The sequence below is a fragment of the Protopterus annectens genome, chromosome 13.part0, assembly GCF_019279795.1.
Source record: "Protopterus annectens isolate FY-2018-M chromosome 13.part0, PAN1.0, whole genome shotgun sequence".
Taxonomy (NCBI): Eukaryota; Metazoa; Chordata; order Ceratodontiformes; family Protopteridae; genus Protopterus; species Protopterus annectens.
Genome location: NC_056747.1, coordinates 362,154,145 through 362,179,213, shown reverse-complemented (window position 1 = coordinate 362,179,213; position 25,069 = coordinate 362,154,145). Strand labels below are relative to the sequence as shown.

Here is a 25,069-nt window from a genome sequence, read left to right as displayed (position 1 = left end):
AAACAGAATTCCAATCAAAGCCACAATGTATGATTAAGATCATATCAAGGAGAAAATGAAACTATGAAATGTTTCAGGCAAGAGAAATGAAAACCTGAAAAGGAGGTCCTAGAATAAATGTGAAGTTGTTGTTCTTTAGTGAAAAATTATAATGTGCAATTCTAATAAAGCATGCATAATGTGTTGGGTACAGTGGAAATGTTAAGAAATTTTAGAGATTGGCTGTTCATGGTTGAAGAACATCATTGTATTATTGCAGTTGTAATAATGACCACAACACTGGAATATTTGCAAGTATATTTAGACACCTATATTATAGGACTTTTGATATGTTTGATCATATCATTAAGGATCACTTGCTTAATGCAAGTTGTTCAGGCTAAGAAGAGACTATATCTGCTTTACATCTAGCTTCAAAGGAAAATTATCAATCATATCTATAACTTTGAGTTGGGTTACTTATTCGTTCAATTAATTATTATAAGTTGATGTTTACATTTCATAGGGAAGGGGTGTAACTGTAACCATGTTAAAGAGGGGGGACTTTGAAGCTCCACTATTGGATAACAATCTTACTGTAAGCCTGTCCATTTTGTTGCTGTGAATGGGATAAGATGACTGTATTAGGCCCAAATGGGCTTTAGAACAAATATATCTACTCCAACTAATTATCTTATAATGGATCATTTCATACAGAAATATATTCAAGTTTGTAAGTGGACGCTATTTGTTTTCTATGGATTTCAGCCCATCTATGGCAGTATTCACAGAATTAGACTGTAATATTTCACTTAGAGAAACTATTTCTCTCTGGGTTTTATTTTCTTTTTTTTAGGATTTACTTGAAGATAATTGAGAAGGAATAACACATTTAAGGAGAGGTTTTTGTATGACACTTCAGATAAGGATATCTTTTCACCACAGCCCATTTCTCCTGCTATTTTAGAATTATTTTTTAGTTAAAATAAAAAAAAATCATTAGAAGTTACTTTCAAATTGGAGTGACTTTGCTGTTCTGCTGTGACTACTAATAACCATTTAGTTATTTTTTCATCGACACTTACAGGTTTACAATATGCATCAAATCAATAAATAATCAAACATAAGTGATTTATAAATATAGAGAAGATATATCTGTTTTTGTACAGATTAAAACAATTTCTAATTACAAAGTCAAGCTGAGAACTATCAGCTTTTTATCTGGTCATCTTTATTAAGTTGTTGCTTGAAAGCTCAAAGCATATTCTAAATGCCAGACTACAGAATCTTCATCCCCAGGGATGCACAACCACAGCAGAGCAGAGTTTGTATAATTAAGCAAGACAGTGTATATAAAGTGCTGCATGTTATTAGACAATCTGCAGGCAATGCCAAAATATTAATAAAAAAGCTTGGTAATTAAAATCAAAACAATTAAGAAAGCGTTCAGGAAGTCAAAGAGTAGGTATGAGTTGAACCCAACTCTTCACACTAGTAATAATAAAAAATCCTTTTTTTAAACATCTAAGGAGGTATGGCAAGGTTAGACAAGGAAGGATAATATTACTGTGAATAACTGTTCAGTATCAGATTCTGGAAAAATTGTCCAATTGTTTGCAACCCAGCAGAGGCCTCATGCTCATCTATTAATGCTCATTTTGCTACCAAAAATATTTCCCACTTATTCTTACAAGATGAGGGAAAAAAGCTGCCCTGGGGATTAGATCAAACTTTGCTGCAGTTACAGATGGTTTTACCAAGCATTTCCTGAGCAAGACTGTTGCCACTTTAACATCACGTCTTACATATTTTTTCCTAGCAAAATCTTATTCCTGGTTAGGTTAGGCATCCTTACAAATAAAAGGAAGCTCATACGGTTCCTACTCCAAAAAGAGGCAATGAATGTAATATTGATAATTATTGGCCTATTAGTCTAACCAGATTGATTTAAAGGTGCTTTAAAAGCAATTCTCTTTTTTACTACCAGCATCAAAATAATTCTTAGATTAATCAGCAGGGATTTTTTGGTGACGTGATCATGGTTAACAAGTCAAATAAGCTTTTATCTAAACCATATAGTCACTGGACAAGGGACTGTGTATTGACATTGTTTATTTGGAGCTTGTAAAATAGTTCAGTACCTCATTGAGAAATACTGCATGTTATGTATCTTATGATATCAACAAACGCATCATAACTTGAATGGGTGAAGACTATGTAATAGGAGATACTGAGTTAAAATTGTAGCTGCATTGTCAGAAGAGAGTGATGTGAGGGATATGAGGTCCACAAGGTTCTGTTTTGGGTGTTTCTTACTAAGTATGTTTGTCTCATTATTTATGAGAAGTAGGATAAATGGATTGGCAAATTTGCTGCTATCAAAGTGGTTTATCTCTAACACTGTAGAAAGAATATTCTTAAACTTATCTGGTCATCTGTGACAAAAGTGTGCGTGAATTCATTTAAATGTAGGATAGTTCACTTTGGTGCATATACCAAGGAATATCTGCCTAGCTCCATGGTGAAGAGGGGCAGAACTGTGACACAAGTGACTGGGGTTTGATTATGGTGAAGAGGGACGGAACTGTAGCACAAGTGATTGGGGCTTAATTATAGAGAAGAGGGATGGAACTGTGACATAAGTGATTGGGGTTTGATTACTGTCTCCAGCACTGGAGGACCCTGGTGGGGAGGGAGAGGAGAAGGGGTGTGGCCCATCCACCTCTCCAGTGTGGGGGATGTGTCTGTATACATTCAGGGATACATAGGGCCTGTTCAGTTTTTCCAGTGGAGACCAGGAAAACTACTGCTCATGCTTTTGGAAGCCTGCTTGTTTTGTGTGTCCCTTGCAGAAGATTGGGGTGACCACCACAGTCAGCCCATTACATGACTTGCTTCTGGAAATTAGCCGAGTGTGTTCTGGGAATTAGGGCAAACAAAGCAAAAAGCTGAACCCCCTCAATGGCTGTCTGAATAATGGCCTCTACCAGCCAACTCTCAACTCAGTGATATGGAACAAAGAGGTTGACAGGGAAGGAGTGAAATGATGATCAGCAGACAGCAGGGGCAAAAAAAATGGCAAAATACATAAATTAAAAAATAAGGAATACCTGAATACATTGACCAATGAAATCTTACAAGTTTCAGAGACTGTTCTAGAAGTAGAAGTTATAATAGATAACCATTTCAGCTAATGCTGTACTTATTACCAGGAAATGATATTAAGTAATGAAATATTTGTCATATGCAATTACAAGTATGGAAGCTGAAGGTCTGTTTAATCTGCACAAGTCTGTCATCAGACTACATACTGAATACTGTGGAGCTGCTTGCATATATAATATGTTATTGAAGAAACTTGAAAGGATTCAGAAAACCCACAGTAAACAAATAAAAAGGATGAAACATGTAAATTAGATTGATGGGCTCAGCATGTTATTGCCATCAGTGAGATGACTTTATTATTACTTGTAAATGCCTAATAATGACTTATTGACATTAGCTCTTGAGGTTTCATTGAAGACACATGACTTTGACGCATAAAAGTTTTCTTTTAGAAATTTCAACATGTAAAATTAAATTGAAAAAAAAAATGTCTTCTTCTGTAGAGCTGACAGGCTTCCACAATAAGTTTGTCAAATGACATAATTACCTTTAATGCTAGCCTGGAATCTTGGCTTGGGTAGAAAGTGTATAACTCTGATCATACAGGATACAAATTCAAAGACAGTCTTAGTTGAGGCTTGGGCCTTGTGTGCACTAACACTGACAAATATACCTCTCTCCCACTCATTAATTTTCTCTCTCTCTCTCTCTCTATATATATATATATATATATATATGTGTGTGTGTGTGTGTGTGTGTGTGTGTGTGTGTGTGTGTGTGTGTGTGTGTGAGAGATACATATATATGGGTCCATATGACTTGGTCGACACTCATTTGGTCGACAGTTCATTTGGTTGACAGTTCATTTGGTCGACAGGCAGATTTGCCCCCTTCCCCAATGTTGTGCAACCCTGGAGTTGATATATATAGTTAGGGGGGGGTGGGGGGCACAGCCCCCCACATTGAGGGGTGTGGGGGGTGAAGCCCCCCACCTAAAATGCCTGTCAACCAAATGAACTGTCGACCAAATGAGTGTCAATCAAATGAACTGTTAACCAAGTCATATGGACCCATATATATATATGTATATACACACACACACAAATATATATATATATATATACAGGCATATACACGTGTGTGTGTGTGTTTGTGTATCTATATCCATCTATATATATATCTATATCTATATATATATACATATATATATATATATATATATATATATATATATATATATATAGTGAGAGAGAGAGAGAGAGAGAAACACTTATCTATATCCAAAATACAATAATACAGTAATACAAAATGCAGGAAGGACTAGGTGCTTATTTTATTCGGCATTATAACTAGCACACAGATCAGTTCCAGGCACACAGTGACTTTGTACTTTGGATAAGGAGTGAAAAAACACCAGTCACAATAAAGTTACAAATGAAGTATGTACCACTGTTCCAGTCACTGCCATTGAATGTAATCTAAGTGCCCTTGGATTAAAGTGTTTTCTGTAATTTACACTGCTTTTGACATGGAAAATAGAAAAATATATATTACATGCTACTGCAGGTCTAGATCACCTTATTTAAAGCTGATAACACAAATGCTCTTTGATTGACCCCTAAAGGGTGAACAACATAAATGTGGAAAAAAAATCGCTGTTCCTTGTCTTTGCCAGTTATGTTGTTTGACCTTTAGGGGTCAATCAAAGAACATTCATTGTTATCAGCTTTCGATAAGCTGATTTAGACCCTGCTACTGCTTTGTATAATTTATATCTGAAACTGGATGGCATAATGGTTTAGGACTTTGCCTCCCATGCACAAGGTACAAAGTTCGATCCTGACTTCTGACAAGTCCCTGTTTAAAGGCTGCATGTTCTCCCAGTGTCTCTCTGAAAAATATGCTGAGTGTTTAAATCACAAACTCACCTAAGAATGGAGCTGTTGACAAAAGCACAGACTCTAGATGATGCCTTTTGAGGAAAGAGCCAAATAGACCAACTGCTTTGGGCAGCTACTGTGGTGCACGGTATCCTCAAAGATATGAGAACACAAATCACAGATTGCATGCTGTGGTAGGTTTAGCCACTCAACAGTGTAAAATATGGCTTCAGATGATTTGGTCATGTTGACTAATGTCACCAAATGGGCATGAGTCTTTACCGATGGTAAGTGGATTGAGGATCTGACCTATGCCAGGGACCCATGCTAATGGTGGAAGGGGTGTCTGTGACCCTATTGGCCAATGTGTGCCCCCATATAGCCCAGCAGCCCTGGGTCAATAAGCTACTGCCTAATTTGGGTTACTTGGGATTGCTCTGTTGAGCGAAAGCTGGGCATAAAACCAATCAACCTGCCAAACAAGAACTAAGAATTGCTATATTCAGTGTAGCATCACTAACAGGATTAGGCTTGGAAATGGTTGACATGATGGGAAGGAGGAGGCTGGACATGATCTGTATTCAGGAGACAAGATGGAAAGGCAGTGCAGCAAAGCCACTTGGCTTCAGATCCAGAGTCTAGGATCTAGGACTTCCCTTTTTAAAGTGAAGCCACCGTATATTAATAAACAACTTTTAATGAATAAAAATAATAAAGTCACTTTGATTGCTTTTGTTCTTATACATAGACTTTTTCAGAATCACAGACTAAATAAAACTCTATGCTTTTATACCAGAAGTAATTAAACAATTAAACACAACCAATTAAGTATTTTAAAACAACCACACCTTACAATGAAAAACTTCACTATCATTGCCAGTAAATCCAAAATAAACAGCATATTTTATGAAGCTAAAAACATATTTTTTTTATTTATAATTGCTCAACCTCAACTTTAAAATTGATTGTAAATTAATACTATTATTAATACCAGAGGGAGTGATTGGTATTTAATTTTACCTGCCATTTAACTTCTCTTACTTTGAGTAGAGTTTTAAAATCACCATCCCTTAGATTAATGTTTACCCATTCCAGAAACCCAAATTTAAAAGTAGAACACTTAGGACTACTGGACAGGTGTTTAAGTAGGGCATTGTTGATAGTACTCCTAACAATTTGATAAAGATGCTCATAAATCCTATTTCTTAGGGCTCTATCAGTTTGGCTTATGTAGAATGCTGGACAATCACTGCACTTAGCTAAATAGACAATCCCTTTTGGTAAACAATTCCCTTTAATAAATGTTATTTCAGACTGTATTTTATTTTCCAAGATCAATGAGTTAACTTCCAGAATATGTGGGCACTGTTTACAGGAATCACACTTAAAAGTCCTTGTTTTAAAAGCTGTTTCAGTTGACTTACACTTTATGTCACTTTCAATAAATTACTTAAAATTCTGTGCAGTCTTAAAAACAAAAGAAGGAGAAGGACCAAAAATTTCATAAATATCAGGATTACTCTTAAGAAGATCCCATTTTTTTCAAAAAAAAATGTTTTAACCACTTTAGCCTGAGGTCTGTATTCTAAAATCAAAGCTCTTTCAAAATCAGTGGATTCCTGTATTTATTGGTTTGTAACAAACCTGTATGCAAAATGCATTTATATTTAATCCCCCATTGTGACAATACATATTCTTTTATATCATTAACCATAGCGTTGGGATAACCCCTAGATATAAACATATTTGCTATAACTCCTAACTCTATTTCTGCATTTTCATATGCCGAGGTCTTTCTGGCTGCCCTAATCAATTGGCATTTTAACAATGCTGGTTTTCTAGCTAAGTGGGTGGCTGCTGGTAAACTCTAAGTAGGAACTGCTAAATGTAGGCTTCCTATATATTTTAGACTTAAGGTTTTTGCCAGTATTAAAAATTTTCTGAATTATAATGATAAATAAATTTAAAATAAAATCTGATGAACTATTTATGTACATTATAAAGTTTCAAAGACATGCATCTGGAGTGTTTCTCCCTTGGCCTGTGCTGAAAATTGGCTTCATTCCATGTCGGACTTTCCCAGTAAAAAAATGTTAAACAAATTATTAATTTCTTGCTCAGACTCTTTCCACAAAATAAATATGTCATCAAAGAATCTAACATATAATTTTATAAACTTTTTGAAATTACTTTCTAAAACAACTTTAATGTCCCATTCTAATAAAACTAAATTTGCATACATGGGCGCACATGATCCTCCCATAGCTACTCCTTTTATCTGTTTAAAATATTCCCCCTCAGAGTAAATAAAATTATTGTCTAAAACCAAACTCATAAACTCATTAATTAAATTAATTTTGTCAATATCTAGCAAACCCACCCTTACCATACTACTATAAAACAAATCTATGCCTTGTTCCTTATGTATCGAAGAAAATAAATCTACAACATCTATAGTAAGAAAGATGATGTCCTTAGTCCACAAATCATTTTTTTATTCTACCCAAAAAGTCACAGGAATCAACAATAAGATGATCAACATGTTTATAAATCGATTTCAACCACTTGTTTATATCTATTCCTATAGGATAAATCTTCAAATTGTGACCAGACACAATTGACCTAAAAGGTGGATTAAACAAATTTTTATATATTTTAGGTATTCCAAAAATTGTGGCTGTCACTAGAGAATTAGTTTTACAGAAATTATGTAGATCCTGGGATATCCTTTGATCCAACAAATATTCCTCTAAAAAAGAATCAATACATCTGTAATTAATGTTAATTTCATTAATAGAGACTAGTAAATATGTTTCACAGTCACTTAATAACTCAAACATGGCTCTAGAATAATTAATCAAATCAAAAAGTACTATTCCCCTCTCCCTTATCTGGCTTCATAATACAGATTGCTGGATAATTCCTTAATTTCTCAAACAATATTCTCTCATCTTTAGTAAAATTGTTGAAAAAAAGAATCTCCTTTTATTAACTTCAACTTGAAATTTATAAATATCTTCCACATTAACTTTTTTCAAAAGTTGGTAATGTAGGGTTCATGGGGGGGTTAACAGTACTTTTTTTTTCTTTGAATCATTAATGTTCCTAAACAAAAATGGGTGGTTAGCTGGTCCTTATTTTTGTAAGAAAGGGCTAGGTTCAACTTTCTAAAATACATTTTGGTTTCAAGAATTGCATCTACTAAGTTAAAATTTCAGGAGGGGACAAATTTCAAACCGTTAGAAAAAATGGAAAAATATTCTTAATTGACGGCCGCAGTGGTGCAGCGGTTAGCGTTGTCACCTCACAGCAAAAGGCTCTCCAGTTCGATCTTTGGCTGGGGTGTCTTCTGTGCAGAGTCTGCATGTCCTCCCTGTGGTCATGTGGGTTTCCTCTGGGTGCTCCGGTTTACTCCCACATCCCCAATGGCATGCTGCAAGTGGATTGGAGATGCTAAAATTTGCCCTAGGCATGAGTACGTGTGTGTGTGTGTGCCTTCTGTGGAAGGTTGGGTGCCGGGCTGGAAACTCAACACTGTAAATGCTCCACTGCCAATCATGAGCGGACAAGGTGATCTGCTGTGGCGACCCCTAACTGGGAAAAGCCGAAAGAGAGAGAGAGAGTAATCTGAATTTTAGTGTAATTATAGATATGAAAATCCCTGAATGTGTGTACAATTTTATTTTCAATTGTAATATTACTTTTGGTAATCATAAATGTAACCAGCTGGTTTACATTTGAAATTAATTTTTTGAAATGATTTGGCAATAAAGGTAATTGCCAATGAATTCATTCCATGTTTTGAACTATCTCATTGGCGATTATTCATTATGTAATCATTTATATAGATAAACACGCATGCACATACACATAGCTATCTCTCTCTCTCTCTCTCTCTATATATATATATATATATATATATATATATATATATATATACAAACACACACACATATAAGGATAGCTGACATTTCTCTAGCTGACTTTGTGAATGCGAACCATAAAAATAAATTCTTTTTATATCATAACACATGAAGCTTCAGCATGCAATGATTTTTATGATGTTAGGCACATTTTCACATAGTGTCTTCTGAAAGTGTTGTATATAAAATGTTTTCTTTGCTGCTCAGAATGCATTTAAGGTTGAAGGAAACAGAATAATGCTATGTACCAAATGAATAAAGATTCACCCATGGACTGATCCTTATTGTAGCTGAAGATGATAGTTTAAAATTTAATGTGAGTTTTGCCAGATCATTCAAACTACTTCCTTAAAGTGATTATGCTTGAGAATGTTTTTGGGAGACAATCTGATTCTTAAATAATCTGATTAAGGTTGTACAACTTTGGGAAAAAACATCAAACAATACACAGTTACACTTTTTTTTCCATTGTAGTGTGACCTTGGACTTAGAATTTTAAGTGGGTGGGGGGTCACAGTCCCCCACATCAAGGAATGCAGTGGGCTTGCTTTCTTGGAAAAGTACATAATACTTCTCCACCATTAAAGTAAAAATCTGTTGGTGAATTTAGTATGCATGTTCTTTGGAATAGTGGTACAACAGTGCAGCTTTAAGTCTTGCTACTTTAGAACTCTTGGCTTTTTCATTTGGTTTTGTGCTTGGTGCCTTCTGTATGGAGCTTAGGTGGCCTTTCTTTGACCATGCAAGTTTTTTTTCAGGGCCTCCAGTTTCATCCTGCATACTAAAGACATTCACTGGCGATGGTCCATTTTGTCCCCATGCATGCGTGCAGAGTGCATGTATGTGTGCATGTGTCCAACGATGGGTTGGATTCCCACCCAGGGATGGTCCTCTGCTTAATGTTGTTGCACGTGACCATCTGAATTTGATATATGGGGAACTTAAAATGAACCAGTGGAATGGTGGATGGGTGGATGGATGGATGGATGGATGGATGGATGGATGGATGGATGGATGGATGGATGGATGGATGAATGGCTGGCTGGATGGATGGATGGATGGCTGGCTGGATGGATGGATGGATGATGCTAAGATAATTTTTGTATTGCTTTATGTATAAACTAAAAATACCCAAGTAAGGTTGATCAGTTTTGCTACAGAGCTGATATTCTGTTGTGATGATAGATAGAATAGATATTGCAAATTGGTGAGGATGAATGTGTTGAAATTCGTAAATATTTTATGATGGGTTTCCCTATTCTTTCCTTGCTTAGGGATGAGAAAATCAGCTTATATTCACATATTTTGTATAGCACTGATACAGAAGTTAGAAGTATGAAAGATCTCATAACTTTACCAATGATAACAGTATTTTGTCTGGTCTGCTGCAGGTCAGCCTGTTTACCAAGCTGCATCCCCAGATGAAGAAGCCCTTGTTACTGCTGCTAGAAATTTTGGGTATGTTTTCTTGTCAAGAACCCAAGACACCATTACAGTCAGTGAGCTTGGACTGAAGAGGACCTATGGCCTACTTGCAATTTTTGACTTCAGCAGTGTTCGTAAACGCATGTCTGTTCTTTGTAAGTAAGAAGAAACACATCATCACATAGATGTTCTCAGATAATATTAAATTAGTCTGTTTTAATGATAGCAGATTGATTGAGTGACAATTCTATTTTGTCTAATAACTGGTTGGCTGTACTCACTCGCGTGAGCGTTTTCATTCTTTTGGAGTTATACTTTCTCTGTGACTGTAACTGTCTTTTGTTGGTTGTATTTTTCAGCTTTTTGTCATAGTATAGTTGCTGAATATTGTGGAACTGTGACTGACATCATGTTCTTCTGTCAGAAGAATCCTCATGGAATCCATCTGACAAATATAACCAGATAGAATCAGTAACTCTGAATAGCTCTGTAATGTCAAGAACCAAATGAAACAATGTTGCTCGTATAAGTTTAGGTAAAAGCACTTTTACAGACCATACATTAAAATGCATCCTAGGGCAGCAGTTACTATTTGTGCACTTATGCATTCTGAGACAAGGTGAGATTTATAGTACATTTGAGCAAAACAATGCAAAGAGAAAATAAATGAGTAGAGAGTGTTAGAGCATACATTGCAGTATGCAGACAGCTCTCTGCTGCACTGATAACCTTATTTAGGAGAAAATGTGGGTATAGTGTAATGGAGAAATAGCAAATAGGACCTAGACTGAACCTGCTTCAAGGCAGCTCTCCTTTGTTAGAGGAAGTAGACACAAACCTTGATAACAATGACATCTGGTGATGGTGGTATATGGGCTTGAGGAAAACACAGAACTCCTACTTCAACTGTAACCCTCCTTTGGTCCTTGGTTTGAGGGGTGACCAGGCATGATCTTCTCCATGCCTAACAGACCTCATGTACAAACCTCACCACACTGAGTGCTGGCTGTGGGATAGGTACATATAGCATATAAAAACTTGTTGATGCACTTTGGAAAAATTGGAGGCCACTTCAGACTGCCTTTATGTTGGTTCTGATGAACCCCATTCACTACTGCTGTTATTAGAGATATCATCATAGCTGTCCTTGTATTGGAACAAGTACATTCTAGATGAACCCCCTAAAGTCCACATTCTTCAAACAAAGAAGGTCTCCCCAACTAAGGGTGGAAATTGGTTGTGGCTTAATTTCTGTGGCCATTATTGATTGCAGTGCAGTGGCATGACAGGGAACTGTGGGATTAGTCTGGTTAAGGAAGTGCCAACTGGAGAAAGGAGAGGTGAAATTTATTAAAATACAGTAAATTAAAAACAAAATACTTGAAATGGGGATAGTCATCTAACATAGGCAATCAGCACTATTTATGACCTGGATAGCCTATATCACAAAGGCATACATAGAACCTGATGTATTTTGTGTTCTGTCAGATTTTATTTCCATAAACATTAACATTCATGTCAGTTTGTAATATTAATTGAGATATGTGGCTTGCTGGAACCCTGTACATGTGGAGAAACAAATAAAACATTTTGTGCACCTCTTGTCAGTATATAACTTCAGCATGACACCCCAGGTCTTGCTATTGACAAAATTCAAGGCAATCATATCTGACCTGTGGTCAGTGTTGCTGCTGGTATGTTTTCAAGTCATGTTTATCTATGTCTGTTTTCCACCCAAAGGAAAATCTGCACTTCTGAAATATGTGTTAAGGCACCGTGTCTAAATCATGGTATGAGGTTTCCAACATGCAAGCGAAATTGTTTGTAAATGGAATTTTCTTATCAGAAACAAACAGGCTCATCAGTGCTTATTTTGCCATGAGAATAAGTTATTGTTTATAAGCATGAGACTCGTGCATCAACAGTTCAATGGAAGAGAGATGTGTGCTTATGGGACTGTTATGTAGATCGTGCCCATGACATAATCACAGTTTTAATGCCTTCTCCATGGAAACTGAAGTCAGATTTAACAGCCCTATTGTTCGATGAGTATTTTTGCTGCACATCTCAGTTATTGCAGCTGTGCAAACTCAGTATAACTTGAAGAGTAATGCTATCTAACTTGTTAGTGGTCGTTATTGTTTATGCCCCCATCTTCTTCAGTCTTGTTTCCTAATCCTGAAAAGTATGCTTGCCACGTGTTTGTGTGTGTAAGTGTAAATTTTAGGATTTCTGGTGAATGGCTTACTCCTGCAGGCCTAGAAGAAGGATTTAGAATTTATTTCTTGCCATGCATGTTCAAAGCATGTTCTCTACTGAAATATCAGCTCAGTAGTTTTGCCTTCTATCATTAGTTTACACATAATATATTCAGCATAATATGATACGTTGAGAGAAGTACCATAACAGTTAGAACAATGACTCCACTGTGAAGTAAAAATGAAAAAAAGTCTAAACAGAGATAAAACAAGAGAGTCCAAATATAGTATAATGCCAACACAGACATGCTATATCTGTAATGTGGAAATTTCAGCTGCTAGTACTAACAAAAGCTGCCATTTTTGTTGCAGTGAGAGATCCAGAAGGAAAAATCAAACTGTACTCTAAAGGAGCAGACACAGTGATGTTTGAAAGGCTTTGTCAAGGCTGTTTGCAGCAAGAAATGACTGAAAGAGCACTAGATGTGAGTCTTTTCAATTTCTTTTTTCATTTTGGTTTAAAAGAAAAAGATAAATAATACAGCATTTAGGTCCGAGGAGCTCATTGTTCCACTGTATTCAGCATTCGTCAGACCTATCATTGAGTACCATGCCTCCATTGGCATGTACCTAACCAGGCATATCCAACAACTGGAACATCCACAGAGGCTCCTCACTGAAAGGATGCATGGTGTAAGTAACATGTCCTTTGGAGACCACCTCAAAGCCCTATCCCTGTCTTCTGTCTCCTACAAGCTGTTGCAGGTAGATCTCCACCTGGCATACAAGGCATTGTTGGACCCCAACCTGATGGACCTCCTCCGTATCTGCAAAACAAACAGCATCAGAATTACCCATTCTAAAGACTTAAATCTTATCTGTAATATGAATAGGACCTGCTGGAGATACAGGAATGTATCCCAGAGACTACCCCTTCTCTGGAACAGGGTCCCTGACCATGTGAAACAGAGTTTCTCCCTAACCGATTCAACTGTAACTTGGACAATTAGATAGGGAACTGGAAATTATTTCCTGGTTTAGTACCTAAGTCTCTAATGGACACTGGCAGCCTGTAAATGGTTAATCTTCCAGGCCCCTGCTTTTAAACTTATCAATGATACTAGAAATTGTCAGAGATTTGGGATGCATGGCCAGGCTTAAAAATGCCCTAGTGGTCATTAGCCTAGTACACACCTATGAACCTATAAAAAAGTAATTGAGGATGTAATCAAATAACCTAGACTACTGTACTAACATTTTTATAGAAATATTGTAAATAGGACAACATATTATTGGCCAACCTGGGTGAAAAGTGAGATGCACCAAAAGTGATCTTCATAGCTTGCAACTGTCCAGATTTTTGCAGAATGTCCAGACTTTTGACTCATGTTTTTGGTCCATTTTTCATAAAATTTTAATTTTCTGGCAAATCTCTGCCAAATCATTGAGGACTGAAGTCTGAAAAATCAAATGTCTGCCTTCAGAAAATGCATGCTAACGCAAAACCTATTATTCTATCAACTAAGTTTGTAACAGCAGTATTTAAAAAGTGTCCCTATTTTTGGGTCTTTGTCCCCCCATTATTTGTGGCTTTGTTCAGATTTCTTGCTCTAACAGGATGAGAGGTATGGTGAGCTTACATTTCCGAAGGAAAACATTTGGGTTAGTATATACAGTAGCAGTCAGTCATAACATATTTACTTTTTCTTTGAACGGCATAATAAACAAAATGGGATTCAAAAGAAAAGCTTGAGAGTTAATTATTTTTAACACTTGACAATAAAAATAAACTGTGTTATGCTTGGTTACCAAAACACATTATAGCACTGGTTTATTGACCAAGGGTAAATGCCTTGAGAGTACTGTTTCATCAAGTTCTTTCTCAAAGTGGTGCAGTCTTGGACTATGTTTATATTATTAATGGGAATTTGAGAGATCTGGAGTCTAGCCTGTCACAAGTCTGTGAAATTTAACATTTTAGCAGTGGTAAATTCAGTAAAATTGAACTTTACCAAGTTTTCTTCTATAGTGCATATTTAGTAAACATCCTGCCTCATCCAGAAATGCAAGTGGGAGCAGAAGTGGATGAAGAAATCCATGCCAGGAGTAGACTGAGACATGCCATATTTAAAGGATTGATAGTACAGTTAAACATTATATCCCTATGAAGTAACCGGTATAACAAAACAGCTGCTACAATTTGAGTGCAAGATGTTCTTACCTATAATGGTTAAGCTGCCTTTACCAAATGGAGTTTCCCAGCACTACCTTTGCATGAACATTATCCATCTAGAAAGAAGCAACTATTTTCTAATGTAAGTGATGCTTTATCTGAAGACAATTTTTAAGTTATATTGCTATTCCTTGAAAAAATATGCCTAAATTCATCCTTGGCACTAGTCTTCCTCTCACACTCTACCACTGACATCTAATGCTGCTCCTATATTATGTTATTTGCAAGTTCTGACAGTACCTGTGACATCACAGCAATACCATAACAAAGATTTTTGATCATAACAATGAAGAAAGGAACACTACATGGAGAAAGGTTTGTTTGATTCCAAACAGCTATAAAATATTTTTGAACCCTTCATAAAATTAGAAAACCTATATGTGAAAGGATTGCATCAATAGTTGCTTTCAGGAAAGCAAAAAAAAGTAAGAAGATCTACAGTATTAAACGTGTATTCAGTTTCTTGCTGTTGGTTGATGTAACAGCATCCAGTCTTAAGGAAAAACACAAATTATTGCTAGATTTTAAAAATGTGTCTCCTGGTACTTTTTTGCAAAAAAGGCCAAAAAATCAATGGATAAGTTATAAAAAGTGTGCAGTACGACGGGCATATTCTGTCATGCAGGAACTATGAAATCCCACTTAGCTAATTAGTAACTTGGAATGTGTGACTGAAACAGGAATTTTATTGCATAACCTTTGGGTTAATCATGTGATGAATTCAAACAAATTTCTCCTTTGCCTACATATTCACAAAGGAGTCATCTATGATCTATTTCACAAGTTCAGGGTGGTGACTGACCAACACATCCCCTCAGACCAAAAACTTTGCTGTTGAGCTTCATGTTTCACAGTATTTGAGCACTGCAACATAATGCAGTTACATATACTTAGTAAATGAGCATTGCAAAACTGATACCAACCAGAACTTAAAAGTATACTTTTGGCATGGTATAATAGCTATTATATACCTGTCAAGGGTGGGAGTTATACAGGATTTACTCTCTTCTGGCCTGCACATTTCATTTCTCAGGCTTCAGCCTCAGCATCTAACCTAACCAGTGTAGGTAAATCTCACTATGCCTCACGACCCTGACAAGCATTATGACTGTAGTAACTTGTTTTCAATAATTATACTGTGAAAACAAGCAGGTCGTTCAACTGCAGTTTTAAGTTTAAAAGTGCGTGAAACTAGCTAGACAATTAACTATATCAAAGTCATGCTTAGCACACCATCCTTAGATTTTAAATGCAGTGGCAAATGTAGCAAATACTCAGAAACATGCATACATTCAATCTGTAGAAGCAGTGACAGTATTCAATGCAGTCCAAAGAGACAGGAAGTAATTGATGTGAACTCATTCTGTGAGACAGTGCTGAGGCTTCATTCAATGGCAGTCCAAAGAGACAGGAAGTAGTTGATGTGAACTCATTCTGTGTGACAGTGCTGAGGCTTCATTCAATGGCAGTCCAAAGAGACAGGAAGTAATTGATGTGAACTCATTCTGTGTGACAGTGCTGAGGCTTCATTCAATGGCAGTCCAAAGAGACAGGAAGTAATTGATGTGAACTCATTCTGTGAGATAGTGCTGAGGCTTCATACCACCATACAGCATGATGTGTGTTACCATTTATAAAGTCTTGGAGGCAAGGATTTTGCTTTGTGTCCTGCCTTGATCCAGAGGATTGTACCGGGTTCTGTAACTCTGCTGACATGGTGTTCATAAGTGGAGTGATGACACAATGAAGCCTGTTTTACTTATCTTTGTGAAGGAAATTTTAGCTGACCAGCAGCAATCTACTCTCACCAATATTGCTGCTATACGATTCTGGGTCTGTTTATTTTGACTGACTCCATGTGAATAGAAATGAATTGCTATCTGCATGTCACTTGTTCTGTGTTCACTCATCTGTCATAAATAAAAAACTTTGGTTACTGCCACTGGAGAACTAAATCAATACCCAAGCCTGAAAGGAAATTAAAAGAAAAAAATGAAAATAAAACAGACTTAAACCGAAAATAACACAAACACAAAATTAATAAACAATATTTTTCACAGAAAATACAAATCAGAAAATAAGAATTTCATTCTAAACTGTATCCAGGAAAAGAAAAAAAAGATAATTTGTGATAAGAATGGAAGTAGATTTACTGTCACCTCCAGGCATAGAGACAAAAAGAAATAAAGTGACACGTAAATGTAATATGAGCTTTTCCAAAAAACTGAGAATCTATTTAAGAAGTGAAACATGCCTTGCATACCTCTGGTATAAATAATGAATGCATGAAACAAGTGCAGCAGTTACCTTTGGAGACGGGTGAAATTGTGTGTACCGTATCTTGACTTAAAAAATCAACATGGTGAGTAAGAGAAGGCCATTGTTCTAAGGATTTGACCTGTGACTATATGAGGACAATTTCTGCATCCTCTGGAACTATGGAAATCCTAAGCTGGTTTGAGGTGTTTCTATCATATTAAGCAGACTTTCCTAAATGAGCTTTCTTACATTTTTATTTCTTTCATAATGGGAGATGGGAAATGTAATCATGGAGAAATAAAACCACAAGTTCACATTAATACTTGTAGACTTTTTCATGAACATATAGTTTGATCAGAGTCATGAAAGTCATCAAAAAATGAAAATGAAAAATTGATGTAAATGAAAATGTTTCTGCATCATACATTAGCTTCTACAAAATGTGGGTTCATGAGTAATATTCAGCTAAGCCAATAGCTGGGTGAATTTTATGCGGCTGTAGTAATGGTATCAGTTTTTCCAATTCTGTGTTATAATGTTAGCTGCACCTAAAATCAGAGTTAAAAGGTGTGAATCACGTCTGTGCCATTTTTTCTATACCAAAGAGAGATTAGAAAAAGGCAAGGATAGTGATTATGTTATCCAAACCAGATTTCCTGAATAAGCTGTTTTAAGTGACAGTAAAAGAGGCATCATACGCTAAATACCACAAAATGTTGCCCAGTGTGCAATAATTCACATAATGACATCTCTAGCATTTTAAGCTATAGTTAAATAACATTTTGACTGACATACTGTTTTTATTTTAGGATTCCTTTTATCGTCAGTTTACATCTATGGCCATGTGGTTACAATGACTACAAATTATAGCAATTTTGGTGAGAACTGGCAGCAGGAAATAATATATTCCAGTAACGAATACCTGGAATTTATGTTTGCTTATTTCTTTTTTCATTTTTATGTTATGGAAAGGTAATATATAACAATGCTTTGATTTCATTACACATATGAATTCACTTAGCATTCTTAATTCTTCGTACGGTATAAAAATCATTTTCAGGTGCCATTATTTTTAAAACTCATGAGTCCAGAATTCATGTTAACGGCTGTCAATATTGTGCAGCCTGAACGGTGAGGGCTATTGTTCTCAGCTATCATCTTTTTGATGAGCTGTTAAACTGAGGTCCCATTTGCATGAGTTGATGATATCTCAGGTGGAAGTAAAACAGTCCACTGCGCTCATGAATAAAGAAAGAGAATTCTCCTTAATTCTCACCAAATAAGTCCTAGTTAAAATGAGGACCCCCTCGGGTCTCCCCTGAAAATAGGCCATATGCATATTGGGACTAACCTTGTCAACAAAACTAAATGAATCAATTTAACTTGTTTATGTTTCAGTGCTAATTATTTATTGTATTTTAACATTTGTTAATTAATTGTGTTAACTGTTTGGAATGGTTCTTTCTGTCCTTATTATAATTGAATTAGATCAGCCTAAAAGATCAAGCTTTTTGAATTCTAAATGGAATACATGAAATGGATTATTACACCAGGTATACTCTCTGCTGACGATTTTGCCAGTAATTCTGTCATAATTAATAACTACTGCATTATATGGGCTACAGTGAGATAATCAATATAGCAGGAAATACACCTTCATTTACTATACCAAACTACAATGGAATATAAATGACTAACTGGCATAGAAGTAGAATAGTTCTTTTACTTTTACTATAATAAAACAGGGAATTTTGCCATGTTTCACTTGTTCCACTTGTCAATATATTAAGATGATGTTTTTGAGCATCAGATGTAAAATGTGCTGACTGCAATTTTTCCAATTTGCAATAACTGAGATATCTTTTATATAGCTTAAAATAATTATAAAATTATGAGGTAATTTATGAACATTATTATGCTAAAGCATGGACTGTGATGATAATGTATTATTTAAACACAATTCTTATTACAGGTACAGATTATAATTTTAAGTTTGTCTTTTACAATGTATCTAAGAAATAGTGATCTTGACCGAAGACTTTCTGAAAATTGTCGGCCAGCTAAATTAATTGCAACTAGAAATTATGGTGCTTGATTTTATTAGGCTGAATCCTCTGCTGAAAAGCAGCTTTGTAAAACATTCATGATTATTTGGGTTCCCATTCGCATACTTGATTACCATAATATTGACTTTTTACTTTATTTAATGTTTACTTTTGTTGGCTCACTTTAGTAAAGCTAGTGGACATAATCACACAGTGTATTTTAACTGAGCAATAACATAGTCTCAAAAAAGGGACATTCCCCTTTTCCCTAACAGTGTGTATAGCCTTACAATTAGAATAATTGTGTGTGGAGGTTTGCCCCACAAAGTGGCTTAAAGAGTGAGCACCCATTATAAAATGCACTGGTGTGTGTGTGTGTGTGTGTGTGTGTGTGTGTGTGTGTGTGTGTGTATGGCTAGAATGGAGTTCTGCATAAGTATTCATAACACAGATGAACAATGTGTGTATGTGAACATCTGTGGGATTTTTTGGGTGTTTCTGATGTGTTGTGATTTGTGTGATGAAGTATGAATGAAAATGAATGAAAACTTGCATATTTTATCTTATTTTGACAGTTGAAGACTTGTTTAACTACTGCTATTTTTATTTTTTTGTTATATTGATTTTTTTTTTTGACTGCGTGGTTTTATTTATTTATTTAACATTTGTTGACTGGGAAAGTCCGACTAGGGCAGAGCCTTTTTTCCACAGAGGCCCTGGAAGAAATGCTCCAGACACATCTTTCGGATGTGGGAGGAAACCAGACCACCCATAGGAAACCACAGGAATGCAGGGAGGACATGCAGACTCCGCACAGTAGGCAACCCAGCTGAGAATCAAACTGGAGAACCTCTTGCTGAGTCGACACGCTAACCATTGCACCACTGTGCCGTTCACTGTATTGATTGTATTCACTGTATTGAACCTAGTTATGTCTTTCAGTTATTAACACTTACTCCAGAGTGCTATGGATGGCTCTGCATAAGTGTTAAATGGTCAAGATTCTATACTTTAAGATTATGAGGGGACGCACACAATATTCTAGTACAAATCATTTTTTGAAAGCCAGTTGCTGCCTAAATATTTTTCAGTTTCAAGAACGTACTTTCTTTCCTAATAAATGATTTGTGCACGGGCATATCAAAGTAAAGCATAACTTCTCATTTTCTGAAGCATTTCTATGCTTTCAGCTTACTCATTGAGTACCATGGTAGGTTTTGTTTAAGAATGTATGTTCCTGGCTCTTTTGTCTTGCTGTTTGTTACATTTAAGATTTTTTTTTCTTCACTTGCAGCTGACCATCAACTTCTTTCAGCTCCTCTCTTCATTTAGCAGGTCTACTAGATTTGCCTTAGCCTCCACTGGGTTTAGACAGCTCCTATGATGTGGCTGCTGTGAAAACTGATGCTGCTGGTGCAACATCAAGCTGCATGCAAGGAAGTGTGCCCTAACCATTCCCTCACAGCAGCCTTGGGAGTGTGCCCTAACCGTTCCCTCACAGCAGCCTTGGGAGTGTGCCCTAACCATTCCCTCATAGCAGCCTCGGGAGTGTGCCCTAACCATTCCCTCACAGCAGCCTTGGGAGTGTGCCCTAACCATTCCCTCACAGCAGCCTTGAGAGTGTGCTCTAACCGTTCCCTCACAGCAGCCTTGGGACTGTGCCCTAACCATTCCCTCATAGCAGCCTCGGGAGTGTGCCCTAACTGTTCCCTCACAGCAGCCTTGGGAGTGTGCCCTAACCATTCCCTCACAGCAGCCTTGGGAGTGTGCCCTAACCGTTCCCTCACAGCAGCCTTGGGAGTGTGCCCTAACCGTTCCCTCACAGCAGCCTTGGGAGTGTGCCCTAACCATTCCCTCATAGCAGCCTTGGGAGTGTGCCCTAACTGTTCCCTCACAGCAGCCTTGGGAGTGTGCCCTAACCATTCCCTCACAGCAGCCTTGGGAGTGTGCCCTAACCGTTCCCTCACAGCAGCCTTGGGACTGTGCCCTAACCATTCCCTCACAGCAGCCTTGGGAGTGTGCCCTAACCGTTCCCTCACAGCAGCCTTGGGAGTGTGCCCTAACCGTTCCCTCACAGCAGCCTTGGGAGTGTGCCCTAACCATTCCCTCATAGCAGCCTTGGGAGTGTGCCCTAACTGTTCCCTCACAGCAGCCTTGGGAGTGTGCCCTAACCATTCCCTCACAGCAGCCTTGGGAGTGTGCCCTAACCGTTCCCTCACAGCAGCCTTGGGACTGTGCCCTAACCATTCCCTCATAGCAGCCTCGGGAGTGTGCCCTAACTGTTCCCTCATAGCAGCCTTGAGAGTGTGCCCTAACCATTCTATACCTCTCAACCGTCCAGATTTTCACAGAATGTCTAGATTTTTGCCTCATTTTTCATCTGCTTCTCATAAAATGTGTGTTATTTTGGCAAATCATTGAGGATTAAAGTCACTAAATAATACTAAATAATGGCAGTCAGTTTGAGTTTCAGACTTCATATCCTCCAGAAAATATAAAATTATGCCAAATCTGTCATTCTGTCAACTTTCTAAGTTTATAGGAGCAGTATTTAAAATCTGTCCTTATTTTTGGGGCTTTGTACACCCAATTTTCCTGGCCTTGTCCAGATCTTTAGTGCTATGAGGTTGAAAGGTATGAACCACTCCCTCACACCAGCCTTGGGAGTTGATGATTAAATATGTACCTATGCGCTCCTCAGAGATTCTTAAATAAAGCAACATAAAATACTACCACTGTACATGAATGGAAAGGTTAACTTGTTATAAAAGGATGAATAAGAAATTTCATATTATTGGGACAATGAGTGTATGTTAGAGGGAAGTTTTGAGAGAAATATAAAATCACACAAGAATGTTACCCACATCCAGGACAGTTATTTAAAGTATTGATTGTATCATTTCATTTTATGTAATCCCCAAGCATCGGTCATCCAGGCCACAAGCAGCCTTTGCCTCAAGTCTTCCACATTTCCTTAAATATTTTTACATATTTTTTTTTTGGTACAAACCTAGTGAAATACAGTTACAATAGGTTATAGCTTGTAACAAAGGAAACCTTCCTATTATGTGCCTTTATACAAATAGTTAATATTTTTCTGCAGCATGCGTATAAGACATGACAGCACTGATACAATGCTTTGTTTTATGTAAAAGCACTAAGAGACATTTTCACAGAAAATGCCTTTGAAACCGTGCTTAGTGCTATTTCGCACATTTCTAGTGTCCAGCACAGGAGAAAGCATGCTGCAATATTAACGGGATAGAAAAGGACAAGAAAGAAATGCTTTTTTTATACTGTTTTTACAAACATGGTCACTATATCTTCTGTGTTGAAGAGCAATATGGACCTCAGGCGTGAAGCTCTGCATAATCCTTTTAACACAAACTCATCAATTAAAAACATGAACTAATAAACAAGAACCATCTTATTGTCCCATTTCTTGAATGGAGTAACGTCTTGTTTTTTATACTTCCATGTCCAAAAGACATAGTGGCATTGTCATCCAAGCAACATCCTATGCGTATTTGTCCCAGAATACCCAGGGCTTGCATTGCATGGAAGAATGGATAATTTCATGACAAAACTGGCTCAACATTTCTTGGGGCTGTACAGTATCTTCGGTATCCAAGAGAAGACAAAGACTGCAACAATTAAAGGTTCCCAACATGACTAAAGGTTTACATTTTTTTCCTCCTCTGGAGAGGTCATAGGTGCTGTCACTGAGTACAGATGCTGAAATCCTTCACCCTCTTCCATCAGATCAGCATGCTTATTTCTTAGCTTCACTTGTTACTTTTCAGTACATTACATTTCCCTGCTTATTCAGAAGGAAAAACTTACTGAAGCCCCCCTCCCTTATTTTGTCCCTATTAGGGGTTTAAACTTATACTGCACAACATCAGCTATAAGAAATGTTAATGCTGTCCCATCATTCACTGTGTCAGAACAAATGATTCTGGACCCACCTGCAGTGATTCAGTTATATCTGGCTTCTAAAACTGCAAAAAATAATCTGAATCATAGGTTTGGCTAAAATCATTTCCTCCTGGGAGTTTATGCTGGAGAAGGGAGGCATAAGATAATAAATTTTAACATAAATCTGCATTCCAAAGCACAGACTTCAACTACCAGTAGTATATTTTTAACAGATATATAGATGGCAAATGATTCCTTTGTTTCAGCAAGTTTTAGTAAAAGAATAAACATGTATTGAAAAAGATTTTAGGCACCTTGTAAACATTTGTGTTTCTTCGCTTTGTAAGAGCAGTAAGATATAACAGTATTGACAACTCCAAGAATGGGTATACATAATTCTAGATGCTGAAGGCTCCAGGTGTAACTGCCCTACATCTTGCAGTGAAGCTGAGTGTTCATTTACCACGCAGTATTCATCCTGGCTTTTCCTCATTGTTTACCTACAGCAGGTTTCAGACAGATTTCTCCATGCCCCAGTCGAGATTTTCATATTGCAGTGGCTGAACTGCTGTGCTTTATTGTCTGCCTGAAAACTTTGATTCTCATGCAAGAAATGTCTTACAGAGCTTTGCTGAAGAAACACTGAGGACCCTGTGTGTTGCCTGGAAAGAAGTACCAGAAGACATCTTTCAGGAGTGGAGCAAAAAGCACCACAGAGCCAGCGTGGCCCTTCAGGGCCGGGCAGAAGAACTGCATGCTGTGTATGAAGAAATGGAGACTGAATTGAAGGTATTATACACTTTCTTCCCCATATGTGATTAATAAAATGTGTATAAGAGATGTGTAGCTGTCCTGCCCGTGCTCCTTTGAAAGTTTTGGTTAAATCTTCAGGATGCCTGTGAACTCTTAAAAAATACTATGTTATAATTTTAGAGCAAAGAGCCAGCTTTTTTTACTATTAAAAGCTAATGCAGTAGATATGTCAGTAAATATGTTCCACAAAATGCTTTCATGGTGGTACTGATTAAATGCTACAGTATGAAAATGTTGTAAAACATGATTCATTAGTTTGCTGTTTCTATGAGAAAAAGGATGACTGGTTTCCAAGACATAGATTTAGTAGCATAAATGACTTCCAAAGCTTTGTCTAAGAGGAAGAAATAATAAGGCCCTGTACAAGCTTGGGTATAGTGTGAGTTTGCAGTAGTAATGGCTACACTTCTGTGCTTGATCATTGCTCTTGAGATCCAGGTAAAAAAAAAATCTCGCAGATTTTCTGTCCTGAGTGGGAACAGGAGAGAAGCGAATGTTATCACTTTACTGTAGTCACACTCACTTTACTGGAGTCACACTAAAAGTAAATATGGAGAGTTATATAATATTGTGTCATATAACAGTAAAGGAGGGACATCACTTCAAGTGCTTCACAGGTAGCTTTGTCATAGATGCTGTTGTTTAACTTTTGATTTTGCTGGACTTGAGTTATGGGGAAAGGTGAATTTTCTCCTTTCATTGAGCTTGTACGACTGCACTGTTGGTATATATAAGAACTGGAGACTGGGAGGTTGTAGCAAGGGCTTGTTCTAAAAAGGTTTAGTACTGTTGTGCAGTATGCTCCATGCCATTACTCTAGAGTGTGATTGTCTGAAGGTGTTGATACTGTGTTAATGATTAATTGCATGTAAATTAATCAAGGTGTGATTAATCATGATAACTCAATTTCCTGCTCAGGCTAACAGTTCCAGCACAAATGGGACATCATTTTGTTAATTATAAAATAGAAAAAATGTGGTTCATTTATTTATTTGCTAACTTATTTGTTAGATTAATAGGTGGACTAGCCAAAGACTTCAGCCATGACCTTGGCCAAAGGTAACATTTATTTATACCCCCCACTTATATTAATTTCGAACGTATATGGGTTCAATGTGTTTCAATGTATGTTCCTTAGACTGACCATTTATTTAAGGAGATTGTTTTGTCAATCTGTCAGTTCATCACAGGATGCTGACATTTGTTTTGTAGGATTTTGCCCTTCCCCTACTGCTTTGTGATCTCAGAGTTGGTATAACAACAGTTTTGATTTATTCAGTTTCAATCATTT

General features: G+C 36.9%; 1 protein-coding gene across 1 annotated transcript in view; it reads left to right on the top strand.

The window, feature by feature from the left end:
* Positions 1-25,069, top strand: part of LOC122787323 (phospholipid-transporting ATPase IC-like) — a 446,410-nt gene that overhangs the window by 209,654 nt on the left and 211,687 nt on the right. Inside the window, exons 15-17 of the mRNA XM_044053968.1 lie at positions 10,279-10,467; positions 12,883-12,995; positions 23,590-23,754. Coding sequence (XP_043909903.1) covers positions 10,279-10,467; positions 12,883-12,995; positions 23,590-23,754 — 467 coding nt within the window. The remainder of the gene's footprint in view (positions 1-10,278; positions 10,468-12,882; positions 12,996-23,589; positions 23,755-25,069) is intronic.